General features: G+C 49.0%; 1 protein-coding gene across 1 annotated transcript; it reads right to left on the reverse strand.

Moving 5' to 3' along the window:
• Positions 1-9,658: 9,658 nt before the first annotated feature.
• RAP2B (RAP2B, member of RAS oncogene family) lies at positions 9,659-13,242 on the reverse strand. The gene has a single exon (XM_015872193.2). The coding sequence runs from the start codon at positions 13,067-13,069 to the stop codon at positions 12,518-12,520; it is 552 nt and encodes a 183-aa protein (XP_015727679.1). The 5' UTR covers positions 13,070-13,242; the 3' UTR covers positions 9,659-12,517.
• Between the last annotated feature and the right edge of the window lie 411 nt (positions 13,243-13,653).

Consider the following 13,653-nt stretch of genomic DNA (forward strand, 5'->3'; position numbering starts at 1 on the left):
TCGGATGGGGATTCACTGACAGGAGGCATTCAGGCACCTCATGCAGCGTGTTCCAGGAGTCTGACCCAGAGACTGTCAGTTCCAACGGTGCTCAGAGCAGGCAGTGCTGCAAGGCTGAAGGGAAACTGTTCAAAGTGGGTGTTTATTCCCAACTTTCCATGCTAATAGGCTTTGAAATGCCAGCCATTTTTGTTTTATCCAGTTATGGAGAAACATGAATGTTAACTCCTAACACATATTAGGGAATTAGTATGGCTACGGAAAAGGGTATAATACACACAACAGTTTTCCTTTACGCAGTAAATTGCCCTGGTTTCCAAGTGCGAATTAAGCAGCTGCAGGCCTCTGACAGCAGCAGTGCCACGTGCACACCGTGCTCTGCTGTGCCCTCCTACATGCACCAGCACAGGTGCTCGGCCAGAACTCACAGCCACAGCTCAGAGCAGGAGCCAAAGCCTGCCCGTCCCTCCAGACACCACGCAGCCAGGCTGCACAGCTCCCACCCCTCCCACTAGGTCTGTGTTTTGTGAAGCACCAGGTGAGCTGAGTGCGTAGGTGAGAGGAACGAGGTGTTGGCTCCACACTTCCTGCATCACAGTCTCGCTCAACTTGCTCAGAGCACGGTTGTGCTTCTTATTACAGCTCCCATAGACAACTACTGACAGCCAGCAGCTCCTGCCACTATCAGTTCACAAAGCTGTACAAGGAGCACTGTGGTATCAAGGTGTGCACACACCCTGTGAGGACCTGAAGCAAACACAGATCCTGGAGGTGCCACGAGATACCCCTTCTGGAGATACACTCCTACAAAGAAACAAAATCCAAGGATGGAGCCAGAGCACCACTGCTGCTGCAGGGCATCTCCTGAAAAGTCACCCAGCCCTGAAGGCCTCACATGATGGGGATTCCTCCTCGCACATGTGCACACTGTTCACATGTTCACCTACCTGCACCGCTTTGGAAGGAAGAAGAGCCATCAGATCCATGCTGAGCTCCAACTGCTTGGCTTCTGCATGGGGTTGCACACCATGCTCTCCATGACCAGCCTGGATGGCCACACTGTTCTGCAGCCCTTCTTCCAAGCAGACAGGAAAGGTACCAGGTAATCAGGTCACCTCCAACCTCCCTCTGGCCCCAGCCCACAGGAGGCCCTGCTGACCACCAGCAGCTGCTGGAGCACACTCAGCCCTCAGCACTCGAGGTGACCCAGCTCCCACAGACAGGCTGCACAAGTTGGGGTATTTTCAGGTAAAGAGGAATAAATCAGTTGTATGTAACCAGCTGTGCCCCCCAGCAGTACAGGTCCAACCCCTCACAAGCCACCCTACACTGCAGCAGTCCACTGCTCCTCACCCTGCCGTGCTGCCTGGTTGCAGGGATGGACAACTGTCACAGGGAAGAGAGGAGGTACCACAACTGCAGAAGTAACTGCTGCTGTATTTCTGGCTGCAGCAAGCTGTGCCTGCTCCCCATGTGCATCAGGGCTGTGCAGCAGGATGGACCCCTGCAGGGCTGCCCTCAGCTCCACACACCACGCTGTGCAGTGCCACGAGCCCAAGGCCGCAGAACAAGGCAGCAGGTGCTGCCTTCCAGACAGAGCCCACAGAGATCAGACTGAGCACAGTGCGATCCAAATGCCACTCTCCATGTTAAAAGTTTCCACAAGACGGTGAAGCTCAGAGATACGCATCCCCTTCCAATTACCAGTGCAGAATAGAAACGACCATACCCCATCCAGAGTCCTGCAGTCATCACTTTCCTGACTGAACCTTTCTCAAGAGTGGTAAACGACTTCTTCCTCTTCCTTAAGGGTAATCATTAAACTTCAAAATTAATGCCAACTCTTGACAGAAAGCCGCAGCTGCTGCCGAGGTTGACCTTGCTTCCAACTACAACTCTCAAAACTTTTTCTCAATACTCTTTGTCATCACAAAAGCCCTTCTGAAGCAAGCACGCTTTATCCTTCAAAGGGATTGATTGGAAATTGACCCAATTTTGAACAAACACAAACTGTAACATTTACAAATGAATTCCATCTGCACACCCTTGCACAGCACCTTTCACACCCAGCCCCTGGATTGCAGACACAAACATCTCCAGCTTTCTTCAAAGAGCCCAGGGTGAGGGAGGCAGTCAAAGGAACAAATGATTCCCTTCCCCAAAATTCTCCAGCACAGCACAGTACTTACACCAGAAGTCTTGCTTCCTGAAGTGCAGAACAGCAAGGCTTTTTAGTTTAGAATATATATGTTTTCATACACTCGGACCATACGCCTCTGCAGTGACCCACAGACTCCAACACTTCCCAAGTTCATCTGATTCTAAATGCAGAAAAGGCAAAAGGGTAGGAGGAAAAAGAAAGTTGAGGGCACCTTTGTTCTCCCTCCAATGCTGACATAGTTCAGGGGTTTATGTAGTTCCTGGCATCGGTCTCTAAAGAAAAAAAAAGAAAGCAACAGCTTTGCCTAACTTTGCTCTTTGGCTTAGAGCTCAGAGCAGCTGTGGAGGAGTGTGCTCAGGGCACAGCATAGCAGTCACAGCACAGCAGGCTCCGGGCTTCAGAGCCATCAGGCGTCGCTGCTCTCTTGGCTGCCGGCTGCTGCAATTGCAGCAGGCATCATGGACTGCACTGCTGGGATAAAGATTAGTTTCTGTATTAGTTCAGAACTGCTGTGGATTTCAATCTGATGAACTACCATACAGAACTCACCTGGCAGATCATTATCCTTCACGTAGGCAATGCACGGTGCTGAGCAACAAGCATGCATGAAGCTCAATGCACAGCCAGCATGCAACACCTGCATCTGACCCAGGCATGTCCTGAGCAGCACTGTGAGTGCCAGGGACAGGAGCAGCCTGCAGGGAGTCTGAGCAGGTCCTGGAAAACCACAGACACTGCAGAAACAGCACTGTGGGAGGCTGCTGTTTGCACTGGAGGGCAAACCCCCAGCAGGATCCCTGTCTGCAAAGGCCCAAGAGCTTCTCCTCCTGGCTGACCGCTAGTGCAAGGTTTCCCTCTTATCTCTGCCTCTTTTTTAAAGAAGGTTTCAGCAAAAGCAATTTCTATTGCTATAGTTGACGTATGACATCAGTTGTGGACTCTGAAAATAAACCTTTGTGCTTGTAAGCTTACCTCAACATCCTTTGGGCCTTACAGGGTAAAGGGTTCTTTTGTCTTTTCACAAGAAAAATGCTGTTAAACATACCAAAAAGATGCTGGATTTGGTAGTCAGAATCCTATTCGGAACTGATGTCTTGAAGTTTTGCAACGAACAACCAGGTCTGATGAGAGGCCTCACCCTGCACACAGCCCAGCTGCCCAGCCTGCAGCACCCCTGCACAGCACATTGGATGAGATAACACTGCAAGGATAAAAGGTTGCCTAACAGATGTGAATAATGGGCACGAACAAACCTTGCTGAACAATGTATTGTAAATTCCAACAGAATGGAAAGAAACAACTGTGTAAAATTTACTTTCTATCAACCTTTTGCCACTTTAAGTTGGCATTTCACAATTTACACTAACCCGGTATGACTTCGAGATGAGAAAAACCCACCAAGGTTTATAAAAAGCTGCATTTCAGACATCTTAAAATCCAGCTAAAGTCACAGGGGAAGGCATTCAATTAAGCCTCCTCAATAATGCATTTAATGCTCGTAGTAATGCTTACTATGAGCTCCCCGCGCCCCACACAAGGCTCTTTTCACTCCCTTCTTCCTTCCCAAGAGTAAAGGGAAGCAATAAAGAAATCATCTTTGAAGCAGATTTCCAGGAGCAGTGAGACAAAAAAGAAACGGACTCATTTGTGTGGGGGCTGTGCAGGCAGGAGGAGGCACAACCGTGTCCTCCCCGCTCTCTGTGGTGCAGCTGAATGAACTGCCAATGTCCTTGCTGAGCAGGTGAGCACCGCTCCTGGGGCTGAAGAACCTGGGTCAGATCAAGGAATCACAGCGTAATTACAACAGGAAAACACCCAGCCCCAGCCCAGCATGCCTCTGCCCACATCCCTCAGCGCCAATCCTTGTCTTTCTGAGTGCATCCAGGCACAGGCAGCCCAGCACTGTGGGCAGTGTGTGCCCCTGCACCACTGCTCTGCCAGAGATCTCTGCTGAAACCTGCATGTTGAAAACGTTTAGCTCATTTACTGACAGAGGGACCTTATGTGCAGTAAGAACCAAAAACCTGTTAGAAGGTCACTGCTTACAGTATTATTTTAAAAGTATGTGTGTAGATCTTTTACAGTCTCTTTCTCAAACTGACTGCACAATTTAGAACAACTTGGTCTTCAAAACACTACAGAATTAGTTAAGATTCCTAATGGTGTACACATCATTTAACTTCATGACTGAAGTAACATTAAAAGTTGTACTGCAGGCAGGCAGGCACCGAACACGTCGGTTGGGTCTGTTTACATGCTGGAATAATACAGTTTATGTCTTCGTACCCACATGCACAACACACTTGCCAAACGAACTCCAGTTACCCATCAATTAATTTCTGTTAAAGAAGCGCTGAAAACCCCCGAGTGACTGATACAGGAAGTCAGCATCTCACCAACGCCTGAAACAAGCTATGACCAGTCGCACATTGAGCAATTCCAATTAATCATAAAGTCTCCAAGGAATCCAAGAATGCCCATCCTCAAACTCCCAGTGTTTTGGTCAAGGCAGGTTTGGTTTCAGTTTACTTATCACGAGCAATACAGAAGCGAGACATGAGCTAGAAGGTTCATCCACAGACAGCACTGACCACAGACACTTCCAACTAGTTTAACTGGTTGCTGCCCCTGCAGCTGGTGCAAGGCTGCACACACTGAACAACCGCTGTGATTTTCTGGTTTAGGGATGCTGAAAATTATTTTGTGCCAGGCCAAAAATGATTGAAAAGGAACAAGACGACTCATTTTTCTTTCTCCTAATTGACTGTATAAATACATGTCTATATTCCTGTGCTACTAGTCTAACATTCAGTGCCTGTAGGCACCTTATTCATGGTTCTCTATGCCCAGAGTAGAAAAACATGGACATTTCCCAAATTGTGGATACCAGATCCAACTTTGTATGCAGACATAAATATTTCTGCTTAGAAATCTGTGGCTTTTGCTCAAGGGTTTTAGTACAGTAGTTCTGTAAGTAAACAAATACCGAAGCACCTATGAGCACTCTAGCTCGCTCCACCAAACTGACCTAGTTCTTTGCTAAATCAATTTTTTCAAGCTGTTTCTCTGCTGAACGTCCCAGCCTTGGAATTACCTTAAATATACAGTATTCTCCTTGTTTTAATTGCAAAAACACGTGCAGTACAGGGCAGGTATTGCTGGAATCCAGGCAGCATGTGCTTTACAGTAATCAAACGTGAATCTCCTCTCTGTTTTTTCCTCTGGTTTAAGGAGAAAGCAAAAGATCCAACAGCCAAAGAGAAAGCAAAACCCACACTAAAGGAAACACAGTATTTGAAACAAGAAACCCAGCAGAAAAACAGCCAATCTGGAACGCAGGAGACTATTCAAAAGAGACTGGAAATCAAGATCTCAAGTATTAGAAACTTAATTACTCAAGTACCTCATTAGCATGCTTTCATCTTAACTCTGTTAATAATCAAGTAAACTTGGCAGGAAACTCCCAATACTGAATTGAGGTATGTGATATCACCATAGCTCATTCACAGAATAAAACTATCACTACTATAGTCCTTAAATACATACGGCTTCCAACTGAGTCACACTGTAACCGTCATCATTGTCAAGTCGTACACAGGTGAGCAGAGACTTAGGTGAGCTATAGCGTACAGAAGCTAGGAAGACACAGCACATCATCATCCCTGGTGCGTAACACTGACTGCACAAACTCCCTGTGCAGTTTTGAATCCACTTAGCACCAATAAAACCCACAGCAGCCGTTTACAAGATGTTAGGAACTGCACGACGTATATACCAGCTCATTAAAACAGCCCAGGAGTCCCTCAGTACCTTTATGAGATCTGGGCTGGAAAAAAAAGTATGATTTAGAAAAAGAACTATTTAGTACATCACCAATTTGACAACTACTCACATAAAATTGATGCTTTCAGAAACTTGTATAGTACAACAGGCACTAGTACTGTTTGGTAACAATACGCAGGGGCAACAGATTGCCTTCCAAAGATCACTCACATTTAACCCAAAATTTCAGCCTTTACAAATGCGTGTTTTGTACCTAATAAGTTACAAGACACAAAACAAGCAAAGTCAGTCCAAGCTGTGCTGGTACGGCTGTGTGCAGCCCAGGACAGGGAAGTACAGACTCACTCAGGAAGGCAGGGAGGAAAGAGAAGTAAATCCAAATGTTCAGAGCTACTCTGTCCATGACATACACAAACAGAAGGGTGTTACTTTACAGGTGAAATAGAAGAATTAAACCAGTTATCTCCCAGAACACCCCTGTCTCAGCAGACGTGCTTCCCACCTCCAGTCTCACACCACAAACCCGAGATTCAGTCCTCCTCTACCTCAGACTCCTGTCCTACCCAGGCAGTGTTTCACTGGCCCATCGTTGCTAGCCCTTGGTCGTGTACACCCACTCCACAAAAACACACAGCAGGAGACTGACCAGTGCACAGGGCATCAGGGACACACATACAGTAACCCTCAGACTTACTTTTGTTACTCTCTGAAAACAGCATATATGCTATTTCTGATCACCCTTGTGATTTCTAAAGAAGCAGACCTTCTCAGTACACCGTGCACAACGTGCAGGGGCAGGAACCACAACCCAGCAAGGAATTTAAACAGAAGTCATACGAGTTTCTTAAAAACAACATAAAAAGCCCACAAAGATTCTGCTTTCACCCCTAGAATCCATCCATAGAATGCACATACAGAAAGCACTTTCAGCACCTCTCTTGCATGCCAGCTTTCTGGATGTGCAAGAGCGAATACAAAGCACTCATACCAGGTGATGAAAGTGTGAAGATAATTCTCTGAAATCATCCAAGTGCTCTACCTCCAACTCAAAGGAGTCTTAAGTGTTTCTTCTGATTTACGCATAAGGCTTGATGAAACCAAGATTTCTGCTAGACATTCATTGAAAAATTGGCTTCCAATGTTTACCTCTGTCTTAATGGAAAAGGTCACATCCTCTTGCAAGAAACATTTCTGCAGTGCCCTCACACTCTCTCCATCTTCCTTTATTTCATTTGGTACTGCAATTCCAGACTGAAAACCTTGGGAGAAATCAGTGCACCTGCCCCAAAAGTGGTACTTTGACAAAACACGCAGTGCAAAAGTGGAGCTGTGGAAAGCAGAACAGACACACTACAAGCACACAGCAGTCCCACGCTGAAGCAGGGAGCCAGAAGCAGGCATGGCACACTACAGTACCAGGGGGCACCTGACAGCCAGCAGGTCAGGCCTTGCCCATCCCTGTCACTGCTGACTCGGTACAGGTGCTGTAAGCTATCAGGAGGCAGCAAGAAGACAAGGAATGGAAGAGCTCGCTGTGAGCAGGGATGCGCCAGGCCCCCTGGCCCAGGATATGCACCTTCTTCTGCTGTCTGCTCTCACCCTGCAGAACACAAATTGGCACACAGGCCATGGACATCCGTGTTCATCAGGAACATCTGCAGGTGGATAACTTTTAATGGCAAAACTGAGACTTCTTTGCAAGCACCCACACTGGGGTCTGTACCTGCTAACCCTGCCATTAATAACAGCAGGTCAAACACAGGCAGACACCTGCAGCTCAGTGCTTGTGCTCTTACTTGGAACTCTAACAAAATAACGTCAGTAGGCATTCACAATAATTATTTAACTGGTTTAACAGTAGCATGGTAGAAACAAAACCTACACTGATAAACCAGCGAGAAACTGGCAAAGTAATACTGATACAAATGCTGGTCTGCACCTTTTCAAATTCCTCAGTCAAAGGAAAAACACTTCTTTGGTGGGTTAGTTTTTACCTCGAAGCTGATTTACAACCATCCTCACGACTAACCTCAAACATCCTACTGCATCCTACTGTCACAGCACAAAAAGGCAACAACCCACCAGAAGCACAGCATCACTGATCAGACTGTTTGCTACAGGATTTCTTGCAGCAAACACATCTGGAATCTGTTACCTAGACTTTACATCTATTAATTAGGCACTTTTTGTGAGGTTCCCTTAAAACCAAATAATTTCGTACAAGTAAAATGTTTTCTTAAAGCACTAAAGCTGAAGTTACGCATCTGACACTACCTCTAAAAATCTTCTGCCCAGATTATCAAAACAAAGCCTTGGACTCTGAACCACTTTGCCTTGTCTGGGCCCAAAAATCCCAAAGACCCAGATGCTGTTGAGATGTTAAAGTTACTGCACAGCAGCTGCTTCCAATCTTTTAAGACTTGTTTAAACAGCTTACAAGTTCTGGTTAATTCACTTCTAATTTCACAGCATTTTAGATAGGATCTAAGACACGTTGTTAGATTTTGCAGATTAAGTATTTATCTGTAGAGCTTGGTTGTTTTGCACAGTACGTCATCTACTTGAACCACCACGCTTGGCATCAACAATATTAAGTCAGCACCCGATGTGCATTCGAGCACTCATGGCCCCCCAGAAAATAAGACTGCTACAGAGAAATTTTAATGTCAGTATCTCCCGACCAGTTCAGGTTTCACTGCGTGTTTTCTCTGTGCAATAGTGACTGCATGCAGCACGGAGACCACAGAGGCTGAGGTCACTGCTCAGGATGAGTTTTGACTCCAGCCATGTCAGAAGAAACACACAAACATACACAACCACTCTTACCCAGGGAAACACAGAGAGCTTCCCCATTACAGACTGGCACAGTGTGAGGTGCAGTTAAAGCCAAACCAAGACGGCCCAGTCCTGTGCTCCAGGTGTCTGCACTCAGCTCACTCAGGGACCTTTAACCATCTGAGCCATGCTGCTATTTAATCACTCCCATAGGCATATGTAAGCATATGTTTGTCAAAGTTCCTCACTTCCAAATAAGATTTGAGGAGTCAGGCAGATGTTGAACTCCTAAAAAATGAGATTTCAGACCATGATGTTACCACGGTGTGACAGAAGGGGAACCTTTTTGACACGTTTTGCACAAAGCTATAAATGTTGCAGGAGGAGGCTCTGCACCGTGAAGACCACTACTGAAGACTACCCCGCCTTTGACAGAGCTCACACATATATCGTTTCCACAGCAGACTCTCTTCAGCCCACGAATGGGCACTCATGGCAGCAGTCCTCCAGGATACAGCGAAGCTCTGCCACAAAGGCTCCTGGGCTGCCTGCCCTACTCATGTGTGAGTCACAGAGCTCCTAATGGCCTGCTGCTCCAAATGCTTCCCATGGCCGCCCGAGGGAGCTGCCCATTACTCTGAATGGCAGAGGATCCAGGGACACACGTGCCGCTCCTTTTCACACAAAGCTCTTGGAGAAAATGGAATTTCTTGCATTTTGTCACTCCTTGAGGAAACGCGATACTCAGCAACACCTGCACGCGAGGAGGATCCAGATGAAGTCATAAAGAGCCAGCTGCCCTTTACTGAAAAGAAATGCTCTTTGAGAAAAACCTGCCATACATTCTTTTGAGAGCAGCAGAACCTCCAGGAATCCCACAGCCACAGCACTGAACATGGCCCTCAGAACTGCACGCATCAACAGAGCCTGAGCACGGGGTTGGGAAGAACCACACTTGTATTTGCAACGAGGTCCGGAACACGGCATAGTTACAATCACAGACTGGGATTTCAGAGGCATGCTTTCTGGCGATAGAACAAGCTTGGATTTTTAAAAATACCATCATTATGTACAGCAAAATACGTGGTCATAAGACCAGCCTTAAACCAAGGCCTTGTTTATACAATTTCTGCACTGTCAGGAAGTATTCTGGCTGGGAATGTCATTTTTCTTCCAAATCAACTACATTTATGCAATTCTCACTGTGAAAAGAGCTATATACCACCTTTGTATTGACACTGGTATAACATATTCCCACAGGGAAAAGGAATAAAAGAGTACCTTTACATTGATACAACATTTTTTTTTCTAGTGTAGAAGCAAATATAGCTTTCATTATCCAGTCAAGTTAAAGCAGTGTGATTTTGTTTCTACTTGATAGACAAGGCCTATGTTTAACAAGCACCAGAACACTTCAGAGGATTTGGAAGATCAAACACAGAGTTCTACTTTTGTACTGTCCTCACCAAGTCATAGAGAACACTGAACACTTACATACATTCCGAACTCTGATTAGACCCACGCCATGTTGTCTTTAATCCTTCGCCGTTTGACGAACGCACCTTTTTGGCAAGAATTAAGAGTATAGCTACAAAAAAAAACCAGCGCAGTCCAGAATTTCCTCAGTTGCCTTCAGCTGCTCGGCTGGGCTGAGGAACACGGGACTTTGTGTCCCACCGTGCGCCACTTACATCCATTTGTGCATCATTCCTCAATCACAACACAGGCAATAGAAAAACAGGAGGCACTACAAAACATGACAAATCTGCAGTCTGTTGCAGAGAACTGCTTCTACCAAGCTGAACGACTTGCTTTCAATACATTGATCTGGCACGAGGCCGGTTAGGTGTCGAACACCACACAATCCCACTGAGTTTAAGGCAAACGCTGACCATCACAATAGCTGAGATGTGAATTTATGGCAAATTTTCTTCTGTAAACTTAGTGCAAGATGTGCCTGCAGTCAGGCTTTCTTTCCAACACATCGTTTTTGTCAAAAGAAGCCCCTATTACTCAGCATCCAAATTTTCAGCAAGTATTGGATGTTGCTAAAATCAATACCCAATCTTCAACTAAAATACACTATTATAATTGTAATGTCCATCACTGGGGTTTCACTGTATGGAATTTAACTAAAGCCACTTCTTCTGGTGTTGAAGCAGAAAGCTTACCTACCTAAAAGGAGAAACCATCCGATTTACGCTGGGCATAGAGGCAGTTTGATTGCAGCTGGCCTAACTAAAAGCCCTTCGCGCAGCATTGCTCAATTGCTGCTTTCATGCAGTAAGACAATTTCAAGTTTGCTTGGCACAGGGAAAAAGACACACTTTTTGTGTGCCAGTCGTTGAAGAGGAGCGGAGAGAGAAAGGTAATGGCGACCACCAAAGCCCAGGCATCCCAGCTCACTGAAGGTACAGACTCCTCCCACCCAGCTCCCTCTTCAAATCAGGAAACCGCAATTTCAAGGCATTAAAATGCAAAGGGATGAAAAGCTGAGATGCCATAAATGACTTTCAGACTTTTGCTCTAGCAAACCACAGGGTCCCAACCTTAGGAGACATTGCTGCATTACAACACGCCACCTTCCTACAGCTGCCTACTGAGCACAGCACTCTGTGCCTGCTGCCTTGCACAGCATCAGGACCTAAACACAAAGGAAAAACTGCATCACTATTCTACTGCTGTTTAGCACCTTGGGCTTCAGCATTTGGGCTTCTTTCCTTCTTGTTTTTAAACAGCACCCTTAGCTTAACAAAGCCCCTCGTGCCCATCCTTACTGCAACTCTGCTGTGAACCAGGATTAACGGCCTATGTCAAAGCATTCCATGTAATACATAAAAGAGCACAAAGTTGGTTTCTAAAAAACAGCACTTGTATTAAAACTCTTAAAATGGAGAGATATCTCTTAACTGCAGGTCTGGAACCAAAAGGACAGCTGGGGGGATCTTCTGGGCACGTCACAATGTTGAGATCTCCTCCTCTGCCGGCTGGTGGTAAGTAACCCCACTATAATGATAGTAATGAAACACAAAGGAGGCAGAAAGAAAAAAGAAACAAAAACCAAGCCCACCGCTCAAAGTCCCAAAAGGCTGAATTCTTGCAAATTTGAAGTAAATGAAGGCCAAACTTGCAAGACGTGGAAATTACAGCTAAAAGGCTCGGATGGAAATAAGAAATAAATCCCACCAACAATGGGCCCTTTTGTCCCGGCCTGTTGGGCACGATTACTGAGAGGGAACTGTGCGTGGGTTCCGAGTGGCAGAGAAGGGGATTCTGCGGCGCTCACAGGTTGGCACGGGCCGGCACGGGGTGCGGGGAAGGCACTGCGGGCACGGGGCTGCGGGGGGAGGGGGGGGGGGCACTGCGGGGCAGCGCCGACCCAGAGAGAGCCCCGGGAAGGAGCGGCCCTCTCACCCGCCGGGGGGTTGGGGGGAAATAACGAAATCACACACGCACGCACACCTAAACATTGTGCAGACTTGTAACGTTTTCACAGCTGATCGCAAAAAAAGAACCATTAAAAAAGAACGCCCTGCCACTCTCCTGCAGACTCCCTGTGATACAGCAGGTAAACAAAATAGAGAATCCTTTCACAGGCGGTCGCCCCGCTCCGCCCCGCGCTCCGTCCGGTCCCGGTCCGGGTGGACGGCGCCGCTCTCCACCTTGCATAGCGTGTCGGGGCGCCCGGCCCCGCTACGGCCGCGACGCGGAGCGGAGCAGCGCGATGGGGCGGGCGGGAGGCGGCGCCCCGTGTGCCCGGCCCGGGCGGTGCGGAGCCGGGTCCGTCCCCGCGGGCGCTCAGAGGATGGCGCAGGAGGCGCAGCAGGGCTCGTCCCCGCCGGGCTGCGCGGCGTAGTTCATCTGGCGGACGATCTCGGCGAACAGCTCGTCCACCGAGGCTTTGTGCTTGGCCGAGGTCTCCATGAACGGGCAGCTCCACTCCTCGGCCAGCGCCTTGCCCTCCCCGAAGGACACCTCCCGCTCGCCCTCCAGGTCCACCTTGTTGCCCACCAGGATCATGGGCACCCGCTCGTACCGCTTCACGCGGATGATCTGGTCCCGCATGGGCTTGATGTCCTGGAAGCTCTGCTGGTTGACCAGGCTGTAGACCAGGATGAAGCCCTGCCCGTTCTTGATGTAGAGGTCCCGCATGGAGGCGAACTGCTCGGTGCCCGCCGTGTCCAGGATCTCCAGCACGGACGGCGAGGAGTCCACCTCGATCTCCTTGCGGTAGAAGTCCTCGATGGTGGGGTCGTACTTCTCGATGAACGAGCCGGTGACGAACTGCACCGTGAGGGCGGACTTCCCCACGCCGCCCGAGCCCAGCACCACCACCTTGTACTCCCGCATGGCTCCGGAGCGCCTCCCGCGCGGCGCCGCCGCTCTCCGCCCGCCCTCGCGGAGGGAAGGAGGGGAAGGAGGGAAAGAAGGGAAAGAAGGGGAAGGAGGGGAAGGAGGGGAAGGAGGGGCGCTGCTGCCGCCGGCCGCGCTCCGGCGCCGGGGCGGAGAAGGGGCGGCCGCGCCTCGCGGAGCCGCGCCGGGCGAGCCCCGCCGGGCAGCGCCGCGCCCCGGGGAGGGGAGGGGAGAGGAGGGGCGGGCAGCGGGGCCTGCGCGGGGAGGAGGGGAACAGGAGGGGAAGGGGCGGCACTAAGACACTGCCGGCACAGCAGCGCAGCACCGCCCCGCTCCGCTCAGAGTTGCGGGGAATGGCGGCTCCTGCCCGCCCGCCCCTTATGGGCGGCACTGCCCAGATATCGGCCCGCTGCTGCTATCGGCCCTGCGCAGCGCCGCGGGCCGCTCCTCGGGCACTGTCGCTCCTTAGGGCGGGTCGCGGTGCCCCGAGCCCCGTTAGATCCGCCCAAGCCCCGAGCGGCGCTGGGCAGCGGCAGCCTCTCCCTGATGCCGGAGCGCCGTCGGGCAGCGCTGCGCAGGAT

Source organism: Coturnix japonica, chromosome 9 (assembly GCF_001577835.2).
Source record: "Coturnix japonica isolate 7356 chromosome 9, Coturnix japonica 2.1, whole genome shotgun sequence".
Classification (NCBI taxonomy): domain Eukaryota; kingdom Metazoa; phylum Chordata; class Aves; order Galliformes; family Phasianidae; genus Coturnix; species Coturnix japonica.

Excerpts from the sequence above, each read along its gene's own strand:
- RAP2B (XM_015872193.2), bottom strand. The coding sequence starts at position 13,069 with ATGCGGGAGTACAAGGTGGTGGTGCTGGGCTCGGGCGGCGTGGGGAAG.